The 20520-nt window shown below is 41.5% G+C and overlaps 2 protein-coding genes across 7 annotated transcripts in view; one reads left to right on the forward strand and one right to left on the reverse strand.

The window, feature by feature from the left end:
- LOC122625290 (fasciclin-2) overlaps positions 1-8032 on the forward strand; it is a 67830-nt gene extending 59798 nt beyond the window's left edge. The window contains exons 9-11 of one of the 6 annotated variants that reach the window (XM_043805361.1): positions 4319-4520; positions 5534-5620; positions 6130-8032. In XM_043805361.1, the coding sequence (XP_043661296.1) occupies positions 4319-4520; positions 5534-5620; positions 6130-6253 (413 nt within the window). In that variant the 3' untranslated portion in view covers positions 6254-8032. Of the gene's footprint in view, positions 1-1762; positions 4293-4318; positions 4521-5533; positions 5621-6129 lie in introns of those variants that run through there. The other 5 variants (XM_043805362.1, XM_043805363.1, XM_043805364.1 and 2 more) reach the window with 5 other exon arrangements.
- A 111-nt stretch (positions 8033-8143) lies between these two features.
- On the reverse strand, positions 8144-9780 carry LOC122624035 (galactosylgalactosylxylosylprotein 3-beta-glucuronosyltransferase I). Its single transcript, XM_043803463.1, has 2 exons — positions 9446-9780; positions 8144-9387 (listed from the first exon to the last, which is right to left on the reverse strand). Exons 1-2 carry the CDS (start codon positions 9652-9654, stop codon positions 8676-8678), a joined length of 921 nt encoding a protein of 306 aa, XP_043659398.1. The 5' UTR covers positions 9655-9780; the 3' UTR covers positions 8144-8675.
- Positions 9781-20520: the final 10740 nt, after the last annotated feature.

Below are 20520 nucleotides of genomic sequence, written 5' to 3' on the forward strand. Positions count from 1 at the left end.
TAAAACCGAACCCCTCCCCGATTTTAACCTCATTTGCTCAACGTAATGACTTCAATTCATCATTGTCTTTTCTTTTGAAACCTTTTACGTTTGCATGTTTTCGTGAGTTCTGAATTGTCTCGAGCATCTTAACCATCTTAACTTCTTTTACTGATAATAATCCATTAATCCATTACAATGTATACATTCCAATCGCAATGTCCACACCACACAACCCACTGAGCCAAAAAAAATGGCAAAAGTACTGCAACGCATTTGACTAAGCATTACAATTCGTTCGAGATCGTGTTGTCGTCCCTCTGAGATCAAACCTTAATCATTCTTAATTCGCATTCAAATGCGAAGCTCACCACACTCTCGTCAGTCAGCCGTTGTACGATATGTAGAAATGTGCGAGATGCGCGCGTCCGAATTGAATTTTAGCTTACTTTACGCTCTTTTTTTTTCTTATCATTATTAAGCATTTACTTAATTATAATTACCAACACACTGAACATGACATTTTTGTGACACAAAATGAAGGAAATGAAAAACTCGAAAACTATGATTATAATTTTATACTTTATATTTTTGTGTGTGTGTCTGCATTCATCACATACGTATAACGAAACAAGAACCCTGTTAAATGTAAATCTAGTATGTAATGAAAAAAGAAATGAAATGAAAATACTTTATGTTTTCAAATTGGATCACTACCGCACTAGAGCTCTTCATTATTATTTTTTATTACGTCGATTATTATTTGATTTGATTTAATTTGATTTGATTTTGTTTGTATACTGCGATTACTTCTTTAGTTAAATTTTTGAATTATAAGCGATGAAAATGAAAACGTTTCTCAAATAAAACATTCAAAGAAAACCAATGAAACAAACTGTAATTTACTGCAACTGCTGTCGTACTCATTTTTTATCGGTTCGTTCTGCCTGCGTTGTCTCTATCTCTTTCGCTCACCCCCACTCACAGTCTTGTCCTCTCTGTCGCTCTCGCTGTGTCGTCTCTGTTCCTTGATTTGATGTCCCTTTCTTTGCTAATTTTAAGTACATAAATGTTGTGCGTAGTCCGTTTGTTTGTGTTGTATTTAAGCCTTTGTGTTTGTGTGTGCTCTCTATCTCTCTCTAGCTGTCAATTTCTCTCTGTGTATACCGTTATTCCCCATACCACCCATTCCTACCGCTTTTGCCTAGACATAACCTCAATTTTATACCGAAACCCAACCCCAAATCCAATATTTAATCTTTGATCTTTTGGCTAAACAGTGAACTTAGTGTGTGCATCTAATTAGGCATTTAGTCATAGCTATTATTCTAACCAACAACAACCACAAAACTTTACTAACAACACATTTGTGGCCCTCTTGTCAGAGAATCAAACACTCAAAAGCAAACACAAACACACGCAAACTCGAAACCGAGCCAAACAAAAACAAACATTGCAAACTAACCAAACAACTAACTAACACTTTGCACATTGTGTTTGATCCAACGTCGTCGTCGCCTCAGTAACCAAAAACATAAGAAAAAGCAAATCTAGACCAACCAACAACAACGAAATGTTCTTTTGTGTGTTTCCTTTTCTTCCTTTTTCTTCTACCACTTTTCTTCCTTGTTTTTCTCTCTTTTATGGTGTGTATGTGCTAAAAACCACAACAACAACAACAACTCCTACTACCAAAATCAATCCAAATCGAACTGTAAAAATGCCATTTGCCAAAATGCATTCAAATATCGAAAATCGACAACCAATATCGAAAAACCAACAGATAATCCCCATCCCTCGGCGAGTGGCGCTGCACCCCTGGCCCAACTGCTTGTAATTTTTACTGCTCTGCCGACCATGCTGCTGATTTTGCTGCCGACGACGCACACTGCTTAAACGACCTTAGATGCCGATGCTTCTGCTTCCAGCCATCAAGAAGCAGTGTTTGGAGGATCCTTCCGCTGACAAATTATCATGGGTTTCTTTCTCTTGTTTCCGTTTGGTGTGTCAATGTGTAAATAATAAGAAAACTAAATGAAAAAACGCATAAAAAAAATAAAATAAAACATACCCTTAACAAGCATGAAGAAGCGGACATAATTACGTTAAATGTGCTCAAGTAGAGAATATGATCATTAAATATATTACCTAGGGCGGGTCACGATTCCATTAACTGTACAAATAAAAAACGAAAATATATGATAGTACCTAGTTACAAAAAAAAAAGAAAGACGAAATCGAAATGCCAAAACCGAAACACAGCTTACACGACTAAAAAATTGTACTTATATGTATCCTAAATCCTATGTCTAACCGCTAGAGACCTTCTTTTACCACTAAGCCAATGTTATGTTGTTATTTAGTTGTATGTGTATAGCGAGAGCATTTATAGAACGTATGCCGATTCCGTACACCCGTTCCGCTTAGTTCAACGTGAATTCTACAACACTGCCAAGCGATAAAAGATTAAAAACAAAAGAATACCAAATTATATATACCAAATTTTAGCAAAATTCTACAAGAAAATTACAAAAAAAAATTATCAAAGGCATACGAGTACAAGTTACGAAAACAATTACAACTACAATTACATTTACACCATACCCTACTCTAAAGTTAGCCAAAAAGCTTCTTCCAACACTGTTTTTCAGGCAGTTGCGAGCAGTTATCCGAGTCTCTGTTCTGTTTTGAGCACGTAAACGTTAAGAGGGGACAATAAGTAACTCTAACTAAGTTAAAGCCATTACGAATTTTTCCACACTCGAGTGTTTTACCTTCTGTTGATAGTAAGCGTTTAGAAAGTCAAAACTAGAATGCAACTCGATCTAGACGAACCGATATTCCTGTATACACGTTTTTTTAGCAAGCGAAATCGATTTTTCTAGCCAAATATATATCTTAAATCAGAAACAAAACAAAAAAAGAAACATAAATAAAGTTTATACCTTTACAATATCTAGTTATACATACGTATACACATATAGTTAGTGAATAATTCAGCCCGCCTAACGTTGCTGAGATGGGGAAAGCGATTTTTTTTAACGCCCTTGGGCAAGCAGTAGGACCCTTCACTGTTCACACAGATCACATTAAAACATTCTCCCGAATGATGTAAGCAAACGAAGTCGAACACAAAAACGCTAACAAAGTTGGTAAAAGGAAATGAAAATAAAGGCTACTACTTAAGCAGTTCATTTTGGGTAATAAAGAGAAAACTTTAACAGAAGCAGTGCGTGCGTGTGTGACTTGGGACAGGGTTGCCATCAGCATTTTGGACGCCGCCAGGTAACAAAAAAAGGATGTGTTTAACGCCTATATATCTATGTATCATAACCTGTTTATTTGCACTGCACACGATCAACCGCAGACACCATCAGTTGAATAACCAGAAAAACAAATTATTGTACACCCGAAAACCGAGAGAATTCTGTTTATAAAAACCCCATTGTTAATTGTTAATTGTTGATTGTTTATGTTATAGTTTCTAAAACCCAAGCAAGGCACTCTAGGCAAACGATCCCCTACCTTCTATATAATCCCCCTTCCGCACACGAAATGTACATACAAATACACCTCTATATAACATAAGGTATCAATGAGTTCTATTTTTAAGTTGAACTGCTTAACACTGCTTGTATACTTTGCATATTGGCCTACTTATGTATTTTGCAATTTGTATAACTCTTAAACACTTTAAACAAATGCTTAATTTTCTCACTTTCACCGCCCACTCTCTCACTATCTCTTTGTGCTGAGCGAAAAAGCCCCCCAAAACTCCACACTTTTCCCCGTTCCCGGCTGCATGCTTTATTCGTAATCCCTCCAGTTTTTATATATGGAAAGAAGAAAATAATCCGGCGACGAGGAGAAATGAAAATTTGTATTGCTCAGTTTGTTGCTTTGTTTGAAAATGCTTTTCATGTTATGTCAATTGGTGCAATTTGAAATTGATTTCCCCCTTGTGTTTTTGGATTTTATGATTGCTACTACTATTGTTATTACTGTTATGATTTCGTTATGATAAACCTTTCTACTAATTTCAACCACAAATTAATACACACACAAAAATGTAAAAAACTTTTAAACGATTAACCACGATTAAACGATTAAGAATCCGAGTTTTAAATGTGTAAGATTAGCTGTTAATCGGAGGAGTTTCCCTAGGCTAGTGAGCCAGGTGCTGGCACCGTACCACCTAGAGATACGTATAGTTAATACTCCTTTCCCAAAATATATATACATCGATTTGAATGAATAATCTTACTAATCAAGTACACTTGTTTCCCCCTGCCGACCCTTCGTCTGCACCCTCCCCAATACGCTGCAAACCAAAATGCAGGAATTGACGTCATCCAGGTGGCTGAGCGACAGGTCTTCTCCTCGGCGGCCATCGTAGGCATCGCACTCGGCGGGGTCCTCCTGCTCCTGTTCGTGGTCGACCTCCTCTGCTGCATCACCGTCCACATGGGCGTCATGGCCACCATGTGCCGCAAGGCCAAGCGATCGCCCTCCGAGATCGACGACGAGGCCAAGCTGGGCAGGTAAGCTTCATCGATGTGTAGCATCTATATATCCATAGTAGGCAGAACCAAGTGATATAGCCGAGAAGTATTCGATTTAAGCCCACTTTCGAAGGTCAACTAACCCTAAGCTAATCACTTCGTTCTGTAACCTTTTTGTTTTCTTTACCTTATTTGAGTGGAAATCTTTTGAAGGAAATATTGCACTAAAAATCAGAATCGGATTCGAATTTAACCTTATGCTTTTTGCATTCTACTTGTGTTTTCCCCCACACGCTCCTATTTTGCGATATTAAGCCACACTCGCCAGGAATTCGAATACAATTGGGTTTATGCGCGGCCCAAGTCCCTATTGTTCAATCGCAATTCCCTGATATCCGTCTGAGCGATTCGCCAAGTCCGGAAAGTCCAGAGGGACCTAACAAAATTTAACATTCAATTTGTTTACCATTTACCTTTTCGTTTGCCATGAAATTTTTAGTGCAATATTGAATGTAATCCGAAGACCAAAGACAGAACAACACAAACCAAGTCAATAATTTAAATCTATTACTCACACTCGTTAACACAGAAACACCCAATTTTGCTTCAAATCATTTGCTTAATTTGTTGACTAATTGTACAAGATTGTTGCGTTTTAAGTGTGTGTTAAGTAAAGTTGAAAAAGGTTAAAGATGTCTAGTTAAGAATTAAGATTGAGAAAATAACGTTATCAAATTTTACGAACCCTGTATTTACTCAGCAATTTGATCAGTTTGATCAATGTAAAAGAAACACAACAACAGCACTCAAAGTTATACATACACACCAATCATTTTTGGTCACTTACATCCATATCTATGTATTCAACTCTTTTTCGATACTAAATCAACCTCATCATGTATTATTCCAATCATCCAATCACACATCCAACCAAACCAAACCAAACCAAATCAAACCAAATCCAACCAAAACCGACCACAATCACAATATCAACCCAAAACCATCTAACCAAGCAGTCTTTACGGTTGGCGTTTTCCGCTACCTTATTGCAGTGGCCAGCTGGTAAAGGAGCCACCGCCGTCGCCGTTGCCACTGCCGCCGCCCGTCAAATTGGGCGGTTCGCCCATGAGCACGCCATTGTACGTACCCCGACTTCTGTATCCGTATCCGCATTCGTATCCGTTTTCGGTTCCTTTCTGTTTCTGTTTCTATTTTCATTTTCATTTCCGTTTCCGTTCCATTCTGCATTTCTTTCTTTCCGCCGCCGCTCGGCCTGTCTGCATCTTTGCATCCCTGTAGCTGTTGTATTTCTATTGCCGCCTTCCTTTCGACAACTGCCATCACCTATATCCTGTCAAAAATACCTCATAAGTCATCTTCAGCTAGCACTGCATGCCATTGAACTGTAGCTAGGGTTACCTCAGCATATGACACAAGGGATACTCTTATGATTTAATTAGCTTTGTTCTGAAACATTTATCAATAGCTTACATTTGCAAGCTCAGCTAGAAATTGTACCAGATACGTGTCATACTCTGGAGGAAGGTTAGTTTGGAATGCATGAGTAGCTGGCATGCTTGCAGTGGAAATTGAGCTTTCAACTCCAAGTGACAACTAACCAATTTTAACTTTCGAATGACTTTCGCAGGGACGAAAAGGAGCCGCTACGCACGCCAACCGGCAGCATCAAACAGAACTCGACCATCGAGTTCGACGGGCGATTCGTGCACTCACGCAGTGGCGAGATAATCGGGAAGAACTCGGCGGTGTAAGGAGGGTATCCACAGCCCCTGGAACTGCAGAGTCCGACCACAATGTGCACAAAATAAAGAGGAGGAGGAGGGAAGATATATGAAAATATATATGTATGATGATCTAGCGAGAACAAGCCAAAGCCAAAGCTGGGGGAAGAGCACTTGAATATCGATCGATTGGCACACTAAGTTGGTTTTAATTTACTTTCGTACACAGCGTAAATCTTACTAAATGTCTTACTATAATGCATACGATATCTTAACAACATCTAAAACATAGCACATTAAGCTCGAAAAAACCAGCAAGCATACAAAGAAGGAAGAAGGAAGAAATATTAACTCAATGTCGCTTCATTTTCTAGTTTAAACAAGTATTTTATACCGCTGCATTTGCTTTGTTTTTCCTTAGTCCAAAACAATTTCACAAATGAAAACGAGAAATTACAAATAACAATGAACGATGAACAAAGCAGGAGAAGTAAATGAATATAAAAGAGATGATAAGGAAAGGACCTAGCCTAAGTTATATATATATGAATGTATGCAAGAAAGAAATCTTAAATTAATGCCTTACAAACAAAAAATTACAATTATTTAGCAGCTAAAGCGCAGAGGAGGGATTTATGCATGTAAGCCGCAAGAAATGAGATCGATTTCTTTAGTATAACTAACTTAAACATGCCATAAATAAGTTTTAACATTAAGTTTGCCCCTGATCATCATCCCCCACCAATTCGTAGTACTTAAAACGCTAAACAAAAGACTTGCGAGCATTTCTTTCCACAAAACCATGAGATTGGATAGCTTAAAGGAAGAACAACAAAAGAATGGACTTGAATACTTAGTTGATATCGAAATCCTTGGTTTCCTACTGCTAATTCGTATACTTAACCACCAGAAAGTGTAACCCACAGGCGGCACTTAATGAATAATGCTCAATGTACATTAATGTTGAAGAAATTGAATATTTGAAAATGTTTACAAATTGCTTAGCTGCTTGGCCAACGGAAATAAGCACCCCGAGGCACCTCCACATCCGGTTCGTAACACAAAAGATCAAACTTTGTAAAACTACGCGATTGCCAGACGTTAACAACCTTTCATAACCTTTCATCCCACTTCCATCGAACAACCGCAAATCGCTCAGTTTTGTGTTAAAAGTATTTTCTTATATATGTAAAAATTAAACAAATTGTAGTTAAGAGATCTGAAACGCATTAATCTAACGGATATATAAATCTAAAAATATATATATATGTATGTACATGTATTTAAAGTTACTCGTAAGTTTTTTTTTCTACACGAAACAGATAATACAAAATAAAAAAAAACCAAAAGCGAACTACGTATAGTATATGTTATCACGCCGATCTGAATGTACGTTAACGCCCCATGAAAAACGCATTTTTATTTGACAATTTGACAGCCGTAAAGATCTCTGAACTCGCTGAGATCCCCCATTTTTCTGTTCTTTGCCTTTGAGCTTTGTACCTTCTGTTGCCAATTAAGTCAAGCGCCTTGTCAGAGCTTTTTACCTATAAATATACACGATACTATGTGAAAGACCTATTGAATAACCCACGAAGCGAATCCAAGTCGAGAATACAGGAGGCTATATACATTTGAATTTGGATGCGATTGTTTGAAAAACTGCTGGTCATTCGAGCATATGAAATATGTTTGCAAGAAACCGAACGAATCGGAAGACTCGATAACTTTGTTCGGCGGCAGAGTGTAGCTTTTTATATGAACTAAACTAAATTGATGAAAAATTATACACTGAAACTGAAACGGGGGAAATAAATCTTATTTACTGTACTATAATTCCAATCGATGTAGTTTCAATTCCCATTTGGGCGGTAATAATGAATCAATATCGACCCAATTCATTGTCAAAGAACCAACATGTTTTTGAAATAGGTATTGATAGTAGCTATCAATTTTATTTGCGTTAATTGGGAGGCACACAATTGAAGCTTATATTTCTTACAATCTTCTAAAGTTTTGCAATACCTATTGGTGTATATACAATATAATGGGACAACTTAAAGCGTTCTTATAGATTAGAGAATTAATTCATTTTGGACTATTCTTTACGAAGCATAATAATAACCTTCGCGCAGAGATATGTTACAACTTTGATTTGAGCATTATACAACTAGTAGTGTAGTTAGAATAAATCTCATTTGATTTGAAGTCTAATGCCAGTAATGTCAGTATATGTGATTTAATGACAGCGCTTCTGAAAATGTCTGAACTAAAATCATAAAAATTTGCCTACACCATATTTTTATAGAATACGAAGAATAAAATGAGGTAAAAAATGTTAAATAAATTGGGGCTAGACTATGAGGAAACAGTAAAAGTTTAGGGAGACGGAACACAGTAAGTAAATTCACTAGGATGATAGTTTGCTATATATACAATTGGGCCCCGTGCGTTAGACCTCCATGCCGCCATCGGATCGCTGGCCCTTCTTCAAGAGCGCCTCCTCGGCGGATAGTTTGGTCTTCTCAGTGCGCGTGTGCCAGACGAGCACATCCGTGCACTTATCGGCCAGCGGCTGAAGCCGATCCCTGGTGGTCAGATGCCTTAGAATCTCGCTCTCCTGATATCCTCTCTGCACCTCGTACGAGAACGTGGCCTGCGGATTCCGGATGAAGAGATCCATGCTAATGGCGAAGGCGGCCATGTCGATGGGGAATGGTCTTTCCGGTCGCCAAGCGGCATTGAATCCGGTAACCTTGGTGCCGTCCTCAGTGAGCAAGGGTCTCTCCACCATCAGGCCGCCCACCAAACCCACCGGCCAGACGCCCACGCGACCCCTCTCGATTTTGCTCATCTCGGCGAACAGTTCCGTGGAATAGGAGTTGTCGTCGTCCATGAAGAACACTATGGAATGCCGATCGTCGTCGACATGGCTCCTTAACCAGGCCAAAGCCAGATTTCGCTGCTCCACGCCGCGTGGCTTAATCCAGTTGGGGTCCTTGCCCTTCAGCTTGAACTCGGATGGAGTCTTGATGTTTAGCAACGTGGATCGCTTCTCCAAGCCGGCTCTATCCAAAAGATTTCTGACCAACGAGGTGGTGGCGTTCGTATCCTCCACAATGATCCAGTGCAGGTGCGGGAGCAGCATAAAGAGGTGAGATAGTCTGATGGAATGCTGGGCGTTACTTGGTGGTATTTGTATGCGGCATAGATATACTCCACCTGGTTAGCTCTGCCTTTTGGGCGGGCCGTGGATACGTTGGCGTTACGGCGTAAATCGTGGGTAACGTGTCCGCCTGGACGAACATGGCCTGGAGGTATTCTGGGCCCTGGCATGTGCGCTTCCCGTTTCGATGTACCATCATCAGCACCACAAGGAAGACGATGATCAGGATGAGGACCTGGCGCGGCCGAATGCGGACCTCCGACATCCTGCGGCAGTTGGTTAAAACCCAATTTTGTTAAAACAAACAAATCGGCGGCCTATGTGCCTAAATAAAGGCATGTCTACAGAACGAACGGTCGCACTATCCAATCCCGGGCAGCTATCGATATTCTTCATCCCCAGTATGGTTGCACTGAGGGCTTTCACCAAAAAATGTATGTTACCGTATTTAAAAAATAAAAACCAAAACAAAAAACAACACCCTGGATTTATTTTTTTTTAAATTAATTAATTAACATCTTTATTTAATATTATTCAGGAACAGATCTAATTAAAGCCTTTAACCTAAATGTTGTCTTAAGTAAATAATCTCTTAATTATAAAATATAATTTGTTTTCATCTTAATATATAGGAATAGGTCAAATTTCGAATAGTGAGGTTTCAGGTAAATAATATATTCATATTAACATCTTAGAAGCAGCCCAAAATGTCTTCTTTTGAGCCTGCGAATTGGGATAGCCCCCTGTAAACTCCGGGCGAGACGATTACGGTGGGCAGTTAGTCGGTCGTTGTATCTGCTAGTAGGAAGCCAACGATCCCTTTTTTTGCCCAAAATAGAGATGCCCGCGTGTAACAGATTTCTTGTCACGCTCCCAACAACCACATGGGATATTTTAAATATGTCGTGATTGTCGTGCAAATTTCGTGAAAAACGCGTGAAGCACCAAGTGCACAATGTGACTGAGCATCTCTGATCTGCCTTCAGTGGTAAAGTAACGGTTTACTCCTGTAAGCTTGTCAAGGGGCGCCTGAAAGCATGAAAGGGATGGCCATCATGGAAATATCAGCTAGTTGTCTCATTCTATGATACCTGCTGCCACCTGACGCCACCTTCTGCGATTTCTGTTCGCCTGGTGTGCGAAACGAAAAACTGGCCGATTTAGCAGCGAAAATGATTCCCGGGCGGCTGAAATTTTAAAGAAATTCAAGAGATTTCCGATTTTAAATACCAGGCGAACAAAAATCCTAGTAGGTAGCCAACGATCCCTTTTTTTGCCTAAAATAGAGATGCCCGCGTGTAACAGATTTCTTGTCACGCTCCCAACAACCACATGGGATATTTAAATTATATCGTGATTGTCGTGCAAATTTCGTGAAAAACGCGTGAAGCACCAAGTGCACAATGTGACTGAGCATCTCTGATCTGCCTTCAGTGGTAAAGTAACGGTTTACTCCTTATTTGTCAAGGGGCGCCTGAAAGCATGAAAGGGATGGCCATCATGGAAATATCAGCTAGTTGTCTCATTCTATGATATCTGCTGCCACCTGACGCCACCTTCTGCGATTTCTGTTCGCCTGGTGTGCGAAACGAAAAACTGGCCGATTTAGCAGCGAAAATGATTCCCGGGCGGCTGAAATTTTAAAGAAATTCAAGAGATTTCCGATTTCAAATACCAGGCGAACAAAAATCATAGTAGGTAGCCAACGATCCCTTTTTTTGCCTAAAATAGAGATGCCCGCGTGTAACAGATTTCTTGTCACGCTCCCAACAACCACATGGGATATTTAAATTATGTCGTGATTGTCGTGCAAATTTCGTGAAAAACGCGTGAAGCACCAAGTGCACAATGTGACTGAGCATCTCTGATCTGCCTTCAGTGGTAAAGTAACGGTTTACTCCTTATTTGTCAAGGGGCGCCTGAAAGCATGAAAGGGATGGCCATCATGGAAATATCAGCTAGTTGTCTCATTCTATGATATCTGCTGCCACCTGACGCCACCTTCTGCGATTTCTGTTCGCCTGGTGTGCGAAACGAAAAACTGGCCGATTTAGCAGCGAAAATGATTCCCGGGCGGCTGAAATTTTAAAGAAATTCAAGAGATTTCCGATTTCAAATACCAGGCGAACAAAAATCATAGTAGGTAGCCAACGATCCCTTTTTTTGCCTAAAATAGAGATGCCCGCGTGTAACAGATTTCTTGTCACGCTCCCAACAACCACATGGGATATTTAAATTATGTCGTGATTGTCGTGCAAATTTCGTGAAAAACGCGTGAAGCACCAAGTGCACAATGTGACTGAGCATCTCTGATCTGCCTTCAGTGGTAAAGTAACGGTTTACTCCTTATTTGTCAAGGGGCGCCTGAAAGCATGAAAGGGATGGCCATCATGGAAATATCAGCTAGTTGTCTCATTCTATGATATCTGCTGCCACCTGACGCCACCTTCTGCGATTTCTGTTCGCCTGGTGTGCGAAACGAAAAACTGGCCGATTTAGCAGCGAAAATGATTCCCGGGCGGCTGAAATTTTAAAGAAATTCAAGAGATTTCCGATTTCAAATACCAGGCGAACAAAAATCCTAGTAGGTAGCCAACGATCCCTTTTTTTGCCTAAAATAGAGATGCCCGCGTGTAACAGATTTTTTGTCACGCTCCCAACAACCACATGGGATATTTAAATTATGTCGTGATTGTCGTGCAAATTTCGTGAGAAACGCGTGAAGCACCAAGTGCACAATGTGACTGAGCATCTCTGATCTGCCTTCAGTGGTAAAGTAACGGTTTACTCCTTATTTGTCAAGGGGCGCCTGAAAGCATGAAAGGGATGGCCATCATGGAAATATCAGCTAGTTGTCTCATTCTATGATATCTGCTGCCACCTGACGCCACCTTCTGCGATTTCTGTTCGCCTGGTGTGCGAAACGAAAAACTGGCCGATTTAGCAGCGAAAATGATTCCCGGGCGGCTGAAATTTTAAAGAAATTCAAGAGATTTCCGATTTCAAATACCAGGCGAACAAAAATCATAGTAGGTAGCCAACGATCCCTTTTTTTGCCTAAAATAGAGATGCCCGCGTGTAACAGATTTCTTGTCACGCTCCCAACAACCACATGGGATATTTAAATTATGTCGTGATTGTCGTGCAAATTTCGTGAAAAACGCGTGAAGCACCAAGTGCACAATGTGACTGAGCATCTCTGATCTGCCTTCAGTGGTAAAGTAACGGTTTACTCCTTATTTGTCAAGGGGCGCCTGAAAGCATGAAAGGGATGGCCATCATGGAAATATCAGCTAGTTGTCTCATTCTATGATATCTGCTGCCACCTGACGCCACCTTCTGCGATTTCTGTTCGCCTGGTGTGCGAAACGAAAAACTGGCCGATTTAGCAGCGAAAATGATTCCCGGGCGGCTGAAATTTTAAAGAAATTCAAGAGATTTCCGATTTCAAATACCAGGCGAACAAAAATCATAGTAGGTAGCCAACGATCCCTTTTTTTGCCTAAAATAGAGATGCCCGCGTGTAACAGATTTCTTGTCACGCTCCCAACAACCACATGGGATATTTAAATTATGTCGTGATTGTCGTGCAAATTTCGTGAAAAACGCGTGAAGCACCAAGTGCACAATGTGACTGAGCATCTCTGATCTGCCTTCAGTGGTAAAGTAACGGTTTACTCCTTATTTGTCAAGGGGCGCCTGAAAGCATGAAAGGGATGGCCATCATGGAAATATCAGCTAGTTGTCTCATTCTATGATATCTGCTGCCACCTGACGCCACCTTCTGCGATTTCTGTTCGCCTGGTGTGCGAAACGAAAAACTGGCCGATTTAGCAGCGAAAATGATTCCCGGGCGGCTGAAATTTTAAAGAAATTCAAGAGATTTCCGATTTCAAATACCAGGCGAACAAAAATCATAGTAGGTAGCCAACGATCCCTTTTTTTGCCTAAAATAGAGATGCCCGCGTGTAACAGATTTCTTGTCACGCTCCCAACAACCACATGGGATATTTAAATTATGTCGTGATTGTCGTGCAAATTTCGTGAAAAACGCGTGAAGCACCAAGTGCACAATGTGACTGAGCATCTCTGATCTGCCTTCAGTGGTAAAGTAACGGTTTACTCCTTATTTGTCAAGGGGCGCCTGAAAGCATGAAAGGGATGGCCATCATGGAAATATCAGCTAGTTGTCTCATTCTATGATATCTGCTGCCACCTGACGCCACCTTCTGCGATTTCTGTTCGCCTGGTGTGCGAAACGAAAAACTGGCCGATTTAGCAGCGAAAATGATTCCCGGGCGGCTGAAATTTTAAAGAAATTCAAGAGATTTCCGATTTCAAATACCAGGCGAACAAAAATCCTAGTAGGTAGCCAACGATCCCTTTTTTTGCCTAAAATAGAGATGCCCGCGTGTAACAGATTTTTTGTCACGCTCCCAACAACCACATGGGATATTTAAATTATGTCGTGATTGTCGTGCAAATTTCGTGAGAAACGCGTGAAGCACCAAGTGCACAATGTGACTGAGCATCTCTGATCTGCCTTCAGTGGTAAAGTAACGGTTTACTCCTTATTTGTCAAGGGGCGCCTGAAAGCATGAAAGGGATGGCCATCATGGAAATATCAGCTAGTTGTCTCATTCTATGATATCTGCTGCCACCTGACGCCACATTCTGAGATTTCTGTTCGCCTGGTGTGCGAAACGAAAAACTGGCCGATTTAGCAGCGAAAATGATTCCCGGGCGGCTGAAATTTTAAAGAAATTCAAGAGATTTCCGATTTTAAATACCAGGCGAACAAAAATCCTAGTAGGTAGCCAACGATCTCTTTTTTTGCCTAAAATAGAGATGCCTGCGTGTAACAGATTTCTTGTCACGCTCCCAACAACCACATGGGATATTTAAATTATGTCGTGATTGTCGTGCAAATTTCGTGAGAAACGCGTGAAGCACCAAGTGCACAATGTGACTGAGCATCTCTGATCTGCCTTCAGTGGTAAAGTAACGGTTTACTCCTTATTTGTCAAGGGGCGCCTGAAAGCATGAAAGGGATGGCCATCATGGAAATATCAGCTAGTTGTCTCATTCTATGATATCTGCTGCCACCTGACGCCACATTCTGAGATTTCTGTTCGCCTGGTGTGCGAAACGAAAAACTGGCCGATTTAGCAGCGAAAATGATTCCCGGGCGGCTGAAATTTTAAAGAAATTCAAGAGATTTCCGATTTTAAATACCAGGCGAACAAAAATCCTAGTAGGTAGCCAACGATCCCTTTTTTTGCCTAAAATAGAGATGCCCGCGTGTAACAGATTTTTTGTCACGCTCCCAACAACCACATGGGATATTTAAATTATGTCGTGATTGTCGTGCAAATTTCGTGAAAAACGCGTGAAGCACCAAGTGCACAATGTGACTGAGCATCTCTGATCTGCCTTCAGTGGTAAAGTAACGGTTTACTCCAGTAAGCTTGTCAAGGGGCGCCTGAAAGCATGAAAGGGATGGCCATCATGGAAATATCAGCTAGTTGTCTCATTCTATGATACCTGCTGCCACCTGACGCCACCTTCTGCGATTTCTGTTCGCCTGGTGTGCGAAACGAAAAACTGGCCGATTTAGCAGCGAAAATGATTCCCGGGCGGCTGAAATTTTATAGAAATTTAAGAGATTTCCGATTTTAAATACCAGGCGAACAAAAATCCTAGTAGGTAGCCAACGATCCCTTTTTTTGCCTAAAATAGAGATGCCTGCGTGTAACAGATTTCTTGTCACGCTCCCAACAACCACATGGGATATTTTAATTATGTCGTGATTGTCGTGCAAATTTCGTGAAAAACGCGTGAAGCACCAAGTGCACAATGTGACTGAGCATCTCTGATCTGCCTTCAGTGGTAAAGTAACGGTTTACTCCTTATTTGTCAAGGGGCGCCTGAAAGCATGAAAGGGATGGCCATCATGGAAATATCAGCTAGTTGTCTCATTCTATGATATCTGCTGCCACCTGACGCCACCTTCTGCGATTTCTGTTCGCCTGGTGTGCGAAACGAAAAACTGGCCGATTTAGCAGCGAAAATGATTCCCGGGCGGCTGAAATTTTAAAGAAATTCAAGAGATTTCCGATTTTAAATACCAGGCGAACAAAAATCCTAGTAGGTAGCCAACGATCTCTTTTTTTGCCTAAAATAGAGATGCCTGCGTGTAACAGATTTCTTGTCACGCTCCCAACAACCACATGGGATATTTAAATTATGTCGTGATTGTCGTGCAAATTTCGTGAGAAACGCGTGAAGCACCAAGTGCACAATGTGACTGAGCATCTCTGATCTGCCTTCAGTGGTAAAGTAACGGTTTACTCCTTATTTGTCAAGGGGCGCCTGAAAGCATGAAAGGGATGGCCATCATGGAAATATCAGCTAGTTGTCTCATTCTATGATATCTGCTGCCACCTGACGCCACATTCTGAGATTTCTGTTCGCCTGGTGTGCGAAACGAAAAACTGGCCGATTTAGCAGCGAAAATGATTCCCGGGCGGCTGAAATTTTAAAGAAATTCAAGAGATTTCCGATTTTAAATACCAGGCGAACAAAAATCCTAGTAGGTAGCCAACGATCCCTTTTTTTGCCTAAAATAGAGATGCCCGCGTGTAACAGATTTTTTGTCACGCTCCCAACAACCACATGGGATATTTAAATTATGTCGTGATTGTCGTGCAAATTTCGTGAAAAACGCGTGAAGCACCAAGTGCACAATGTGACTGAGCATCTCTGATCTGCCTTCAGTGGTAAAGTAACGGTTTACTCCAGTAAGCTTGTCAAGGGGCGCCTGAAAGCATGAAAGGGATGGCCATCATGGAAATATCAGCTAGTTGTCTCATTCTATGATACCTGCTGCCACCTGACGCCACCTTCTGCGATTTCTGTTCGCCTGGTGTGCGAAACGAAAAACTGGCCGATTTAGCAGCGAAAATGATTCCCGGGCGGCTGAAATTTTATAGAAATTTAAGAGATTTCCGATTTTAAATACCAGGCGAACAAAAATCCTAGTAGGTAGCCAACGATCCCTTTTTTTGCCTAAAATAGAGATGCCTGCGTGTAACAGATTTCTTGTCACGCTCCCAACAACCACATGGGATATTTTAATTATGTCGTGATTGTCGTGCAAATTTCGTGAAAAACGCGTGAAGCACCAAGTGCACAATGTGACTGAGCATCTCTGATCTGCCTTCAGTGGTAAAGTAACGGTTTACTCCTTATTTGTCAAGGGGCGCCTGAAAGCATGAAAGGGATGGCCATCATGGAAATATCAGCTAGTTGTCTCATTCTATGATATCTGCTGCCACCTGACGCCACCTTCTGCGATTTCTGTTCGCCTGGTGTGCGAAACGAAAAACTGGCCGATTTAGCAGCGAAAATGATTCCCGGGCGGCTGAAATTTTAAAGAAATTCAAGAGATTTCCGATTTCAAATACCAGGCGAACAAAAATCCTAGTAGGTAGCCAACGATCCCTTTTTTTGCCTAAAATAGAGATGCCCGCGTGTAACAGATTTTTTGTCACGCTCCCAACAACCACATGGGATATTTAAATTATGTCGTGATTGTCGTGCAAATTTCGTGAGAAACGCGTGAAGCACCAAGTGCACAATGTGACTGAGCATCTCTGATCTGCCTTCAGTGGTAAAGTAACGGTTTACTCCTTATTTGTCAAGGGGCGCCTGAAAGCATGAAAGGGATGGCCATCATGGAAATATCAGCTAGTTGTCTCATTCTATGATATCTGCTGCCACCTGACGCCACCTTCTGCGATTTCTGTTCGCCTGGTGTGCGAAACGAAAAACTGGCCGATTTAGCAGCGAAAATGATTCCCGGGCGGCTGAAATTTTAAAGAAATTCAAGAGATTTCCGATTTCAAATACCAGGCGAACAAAAATCATAGTAGGTAGCCAACGATCCCTTTTTTTGCCTAAAATAGAGATGCCCGCGTGTAACAGATTTCTTGTCACGCTCCCAACAACCACATGGGATATTTAAATTATGTCGTGATTGTCGTGCAAATTTCGTGAAAAACGCGTGAAGCACCAAGTGCACAATGTGACTGAGCATCTCTGATCTGCCTTCAGTGGTAAAGTAACGGTTTACTCCTTATTTGTCAAGGGGCGCCTGAAAGCATGAAAGGGATGGCCATCATGGAAATATCAGCTAGTTGTCTCATTCTATGATATCTGCTGCCACCTGACGCCACCTTCTGCGATTTCTGTTCGCCTGGTGTGCGAAACGAAAAACTGGCCGATTTAGCAGCGAAAATGATTCCCGGGCGGCTGAAATTTTAAAGAAATTCAAGAGATTTCCGATTTCAAATACCAGGCGAACAAAAATCATAGTAGGTAGCCAACGATCCCTTTTTTTGCCTAAAATAGAGATGCCCGCGTGTAACAGATTTCTTGTCACGCTCCCAACAACCACATGGGATATTTAAATTATGTCGTGATTGTCGTGCAAATTTCGTGAAAAACGCGTGAAGCACCAAGTGCACAATGTGACTGAGCATCTCTGATCTGCCTTCAGTGGTAAAGTAACGGTTTACTCCTTATTTGTCAAGGGGCGCCTGAAAGCATGAAAGGGATGGCCATCATGGAAATATCAGCTAGTTGTCTCATTCTATGATATCTGCTGCCACCTGACGCCACCTTCTGCGATTTCTGTTCGCCTGGTGTGCGAAACGAAAAACTGGCCGATTTAGCAGCGAAAATGATTCCCGGGCGGCTGAAATTTTAAAGAAATTCAAGAGATTTCCGATTTCAAATACCAGGCGAACAAAAATCATAGTAGGTAGCCAACGATCCCTTTTTTTGCCTAAAATAGAGATGCCCGCGTGTAACAGATTTCTTGTCACGCTCCCAACAACCACATGGGATATTTAAATTATGTCGTGATTGTCGTGCAAATTTCGTGAAAAACGCGTGAAGCACCAAGTGCACAATGTGACTGAGCATCTCTGATCTGCCTTCAGTGGTAAAGTAACGGTTTACTCCTTATTTGTCAAGGGGCGCCTGAAAGCATGAAAGGGATGGCCATCATGGAAATATCAGCTAGTTGTCTCATTCTATGATATCTGCTGCCACCTGACGCCACCTTCTGCGATTTCTGTTCGCCTGGTGTGCGAAACGAAAAACTGGCCGATTTAGCAGCGAAAATGATTCCCGGGCGGCTGAAATTTTAAAGAAATTCAAGAGATTTCCGATTTCAAATACCAGGCGAACAAAAATCCTAGTAGGTAGCCAACGATCCCTTTTTTTGCCTAAAATAGAGATGCCCGCGTGTAACAGATTTTTTGTCACGCTCCCAACAACCACATGGGATATTTAAATTATGTCGTGATTGTCGTGCAAATTTCGTGAGAAACGCGTGAAGCACCAAGTGCACAATGTGACTGAGCATCTCTGATCTGCCTTCAGTGGTAAAGTAACGGTTTACTCCTTATTTGTCAAGGGGCGCCTGAAAGCATGAAAGGGATGGCCATCATGGAAATATCAGCTAGTTGTCTCATTCTATGATATCTGCTGCCACCTGACGCCACATTCTGAGATTTCTGTTCGCCTGGTGTGCGAAACGAAAAACTGGCCGATTTAGCAGCGAAAATGATTCCCGGGCGGCTGAAATTTTAAAGAAATTCAAGAGATTTCCGATTTTAAATACCAGGCGAACAAAAATCCTAGTAGGTAGCCAACGATCTCTTTTTTTGCCTAAAATAGAGATGCCTGCGTGTAACAGATTTCTTGTCACGCTCCCAACAACCACATGGGATATTTAAATTATGTCGTGATTGTCGTGCAAATTTCGTGAGAAACGCGTGAAGCACCAAGTGCACAATGTGACTGAGCATCTCTGATCTGCCTTCAGTGGTAAAGTAACGGTTTACTCCTTATTTGTCAAGGGGCGCCTGAAAGCATGAAAGGGATGGCCATCATGGAAATATCAGCTAGTTGTCTCATTCTATGATATCTGCTGCCACCTGACGCCACATTCTGAGATTTCTGTTCGCCTGGTGTGCGAAACGAAAAACTGGCCGATTTAGCAGCGAAAATGATTCCCGGGCGGCTGAAATTTTAAAGAAATTCAAGAGATTTCCGATTTTAAATACCAGGCGAACAAAAATCCTAGTAGGTAGCCAACGATCCCTTTTTTTGCCTAAAATAGAGATGCCCGCGTGTAACAGATTTTTTGTCACGCTCCCAACAACCACATGGGATATTTAAATTATGTCGTGATTGTCGTGCAAATTTCGTGAAAAACGCGTGAAGCACCAAGTGCACAATGTGACTGAGCATCTCTGATCTGCCTTCAGTGGTAAAGTAACGGTTTACTCCAGTAAGCTTGTCAAGGGGCGCCTGAAAGCATGAAAGGGATGGCCATCATGGAAATATCAGCTAGTTGTCTCATTCTATGATACCTGCTGCCACCTGACGCCACCTTCTGCGATTTCTGTTCGCCTGGTGTGCGAAACGAAAAACTGGCCGATTTAGCAGCGAAAATGATTCCCGGGCGGCTGAAATTTTATAGAAATTTAAGAGATTTCCGATTTTAAATACCAGGCGAACAAAAATCCTAGTAGGTAGCCAACGATCCCTTTTTTTGCCTAAAATAGAGATGCCTGCGTGTAACAGATTTCTTGTCACGCTCCCAACAACCACATGGGATATTTTAATTATGTCGTGATTGTCGTGCAAATTTCGTGAAAAACGCGTGAAGCACCAAGTGCACAATGTGACTGAGCATCTCTGATCTGCCTTCAGTGGTAAAGTAACGGTTTACTCCTTATTTGTCAAGGGGCGCCTGAAAGCATGAAAGGGATGGCCATCATGGAAATATCAGCTAGTTGTCTCATTCTATGATATCTGCTGCCACCTGACGCCACCTTCTGCGATTTCTGTTCGCCTGGTGTGCGAAACGAAAAACTGGCCGATTTAGCAGCGAAAATGATTCCCGGGCGGCTGAAATTTTAAAGAAATTCAAGAGATTTCCGATTTTAAATACCAGGCGAACAAAAATCCTAGTAGGTAGCCAACGATCTCTTTTTTTGCCTAAAATAGAGATGCCTGCGTGTAACAGATTTCTTGTCACGCTCCCAACAACCAC

Source organism: Drosophila teissieri, chromosome X (assembly GCF_016746235.2).
Source record: "Drosophila teissieri strain GT53w chromosome X, Prin_Dtei_1.1, whole genome shotgun sequence".
Lineage (NCBI taxonomy): Eukaryota > Metazoa > Arthropoda > Insecta > Diptera > Drosophilidae > Drosophila > Drosophila teissieri.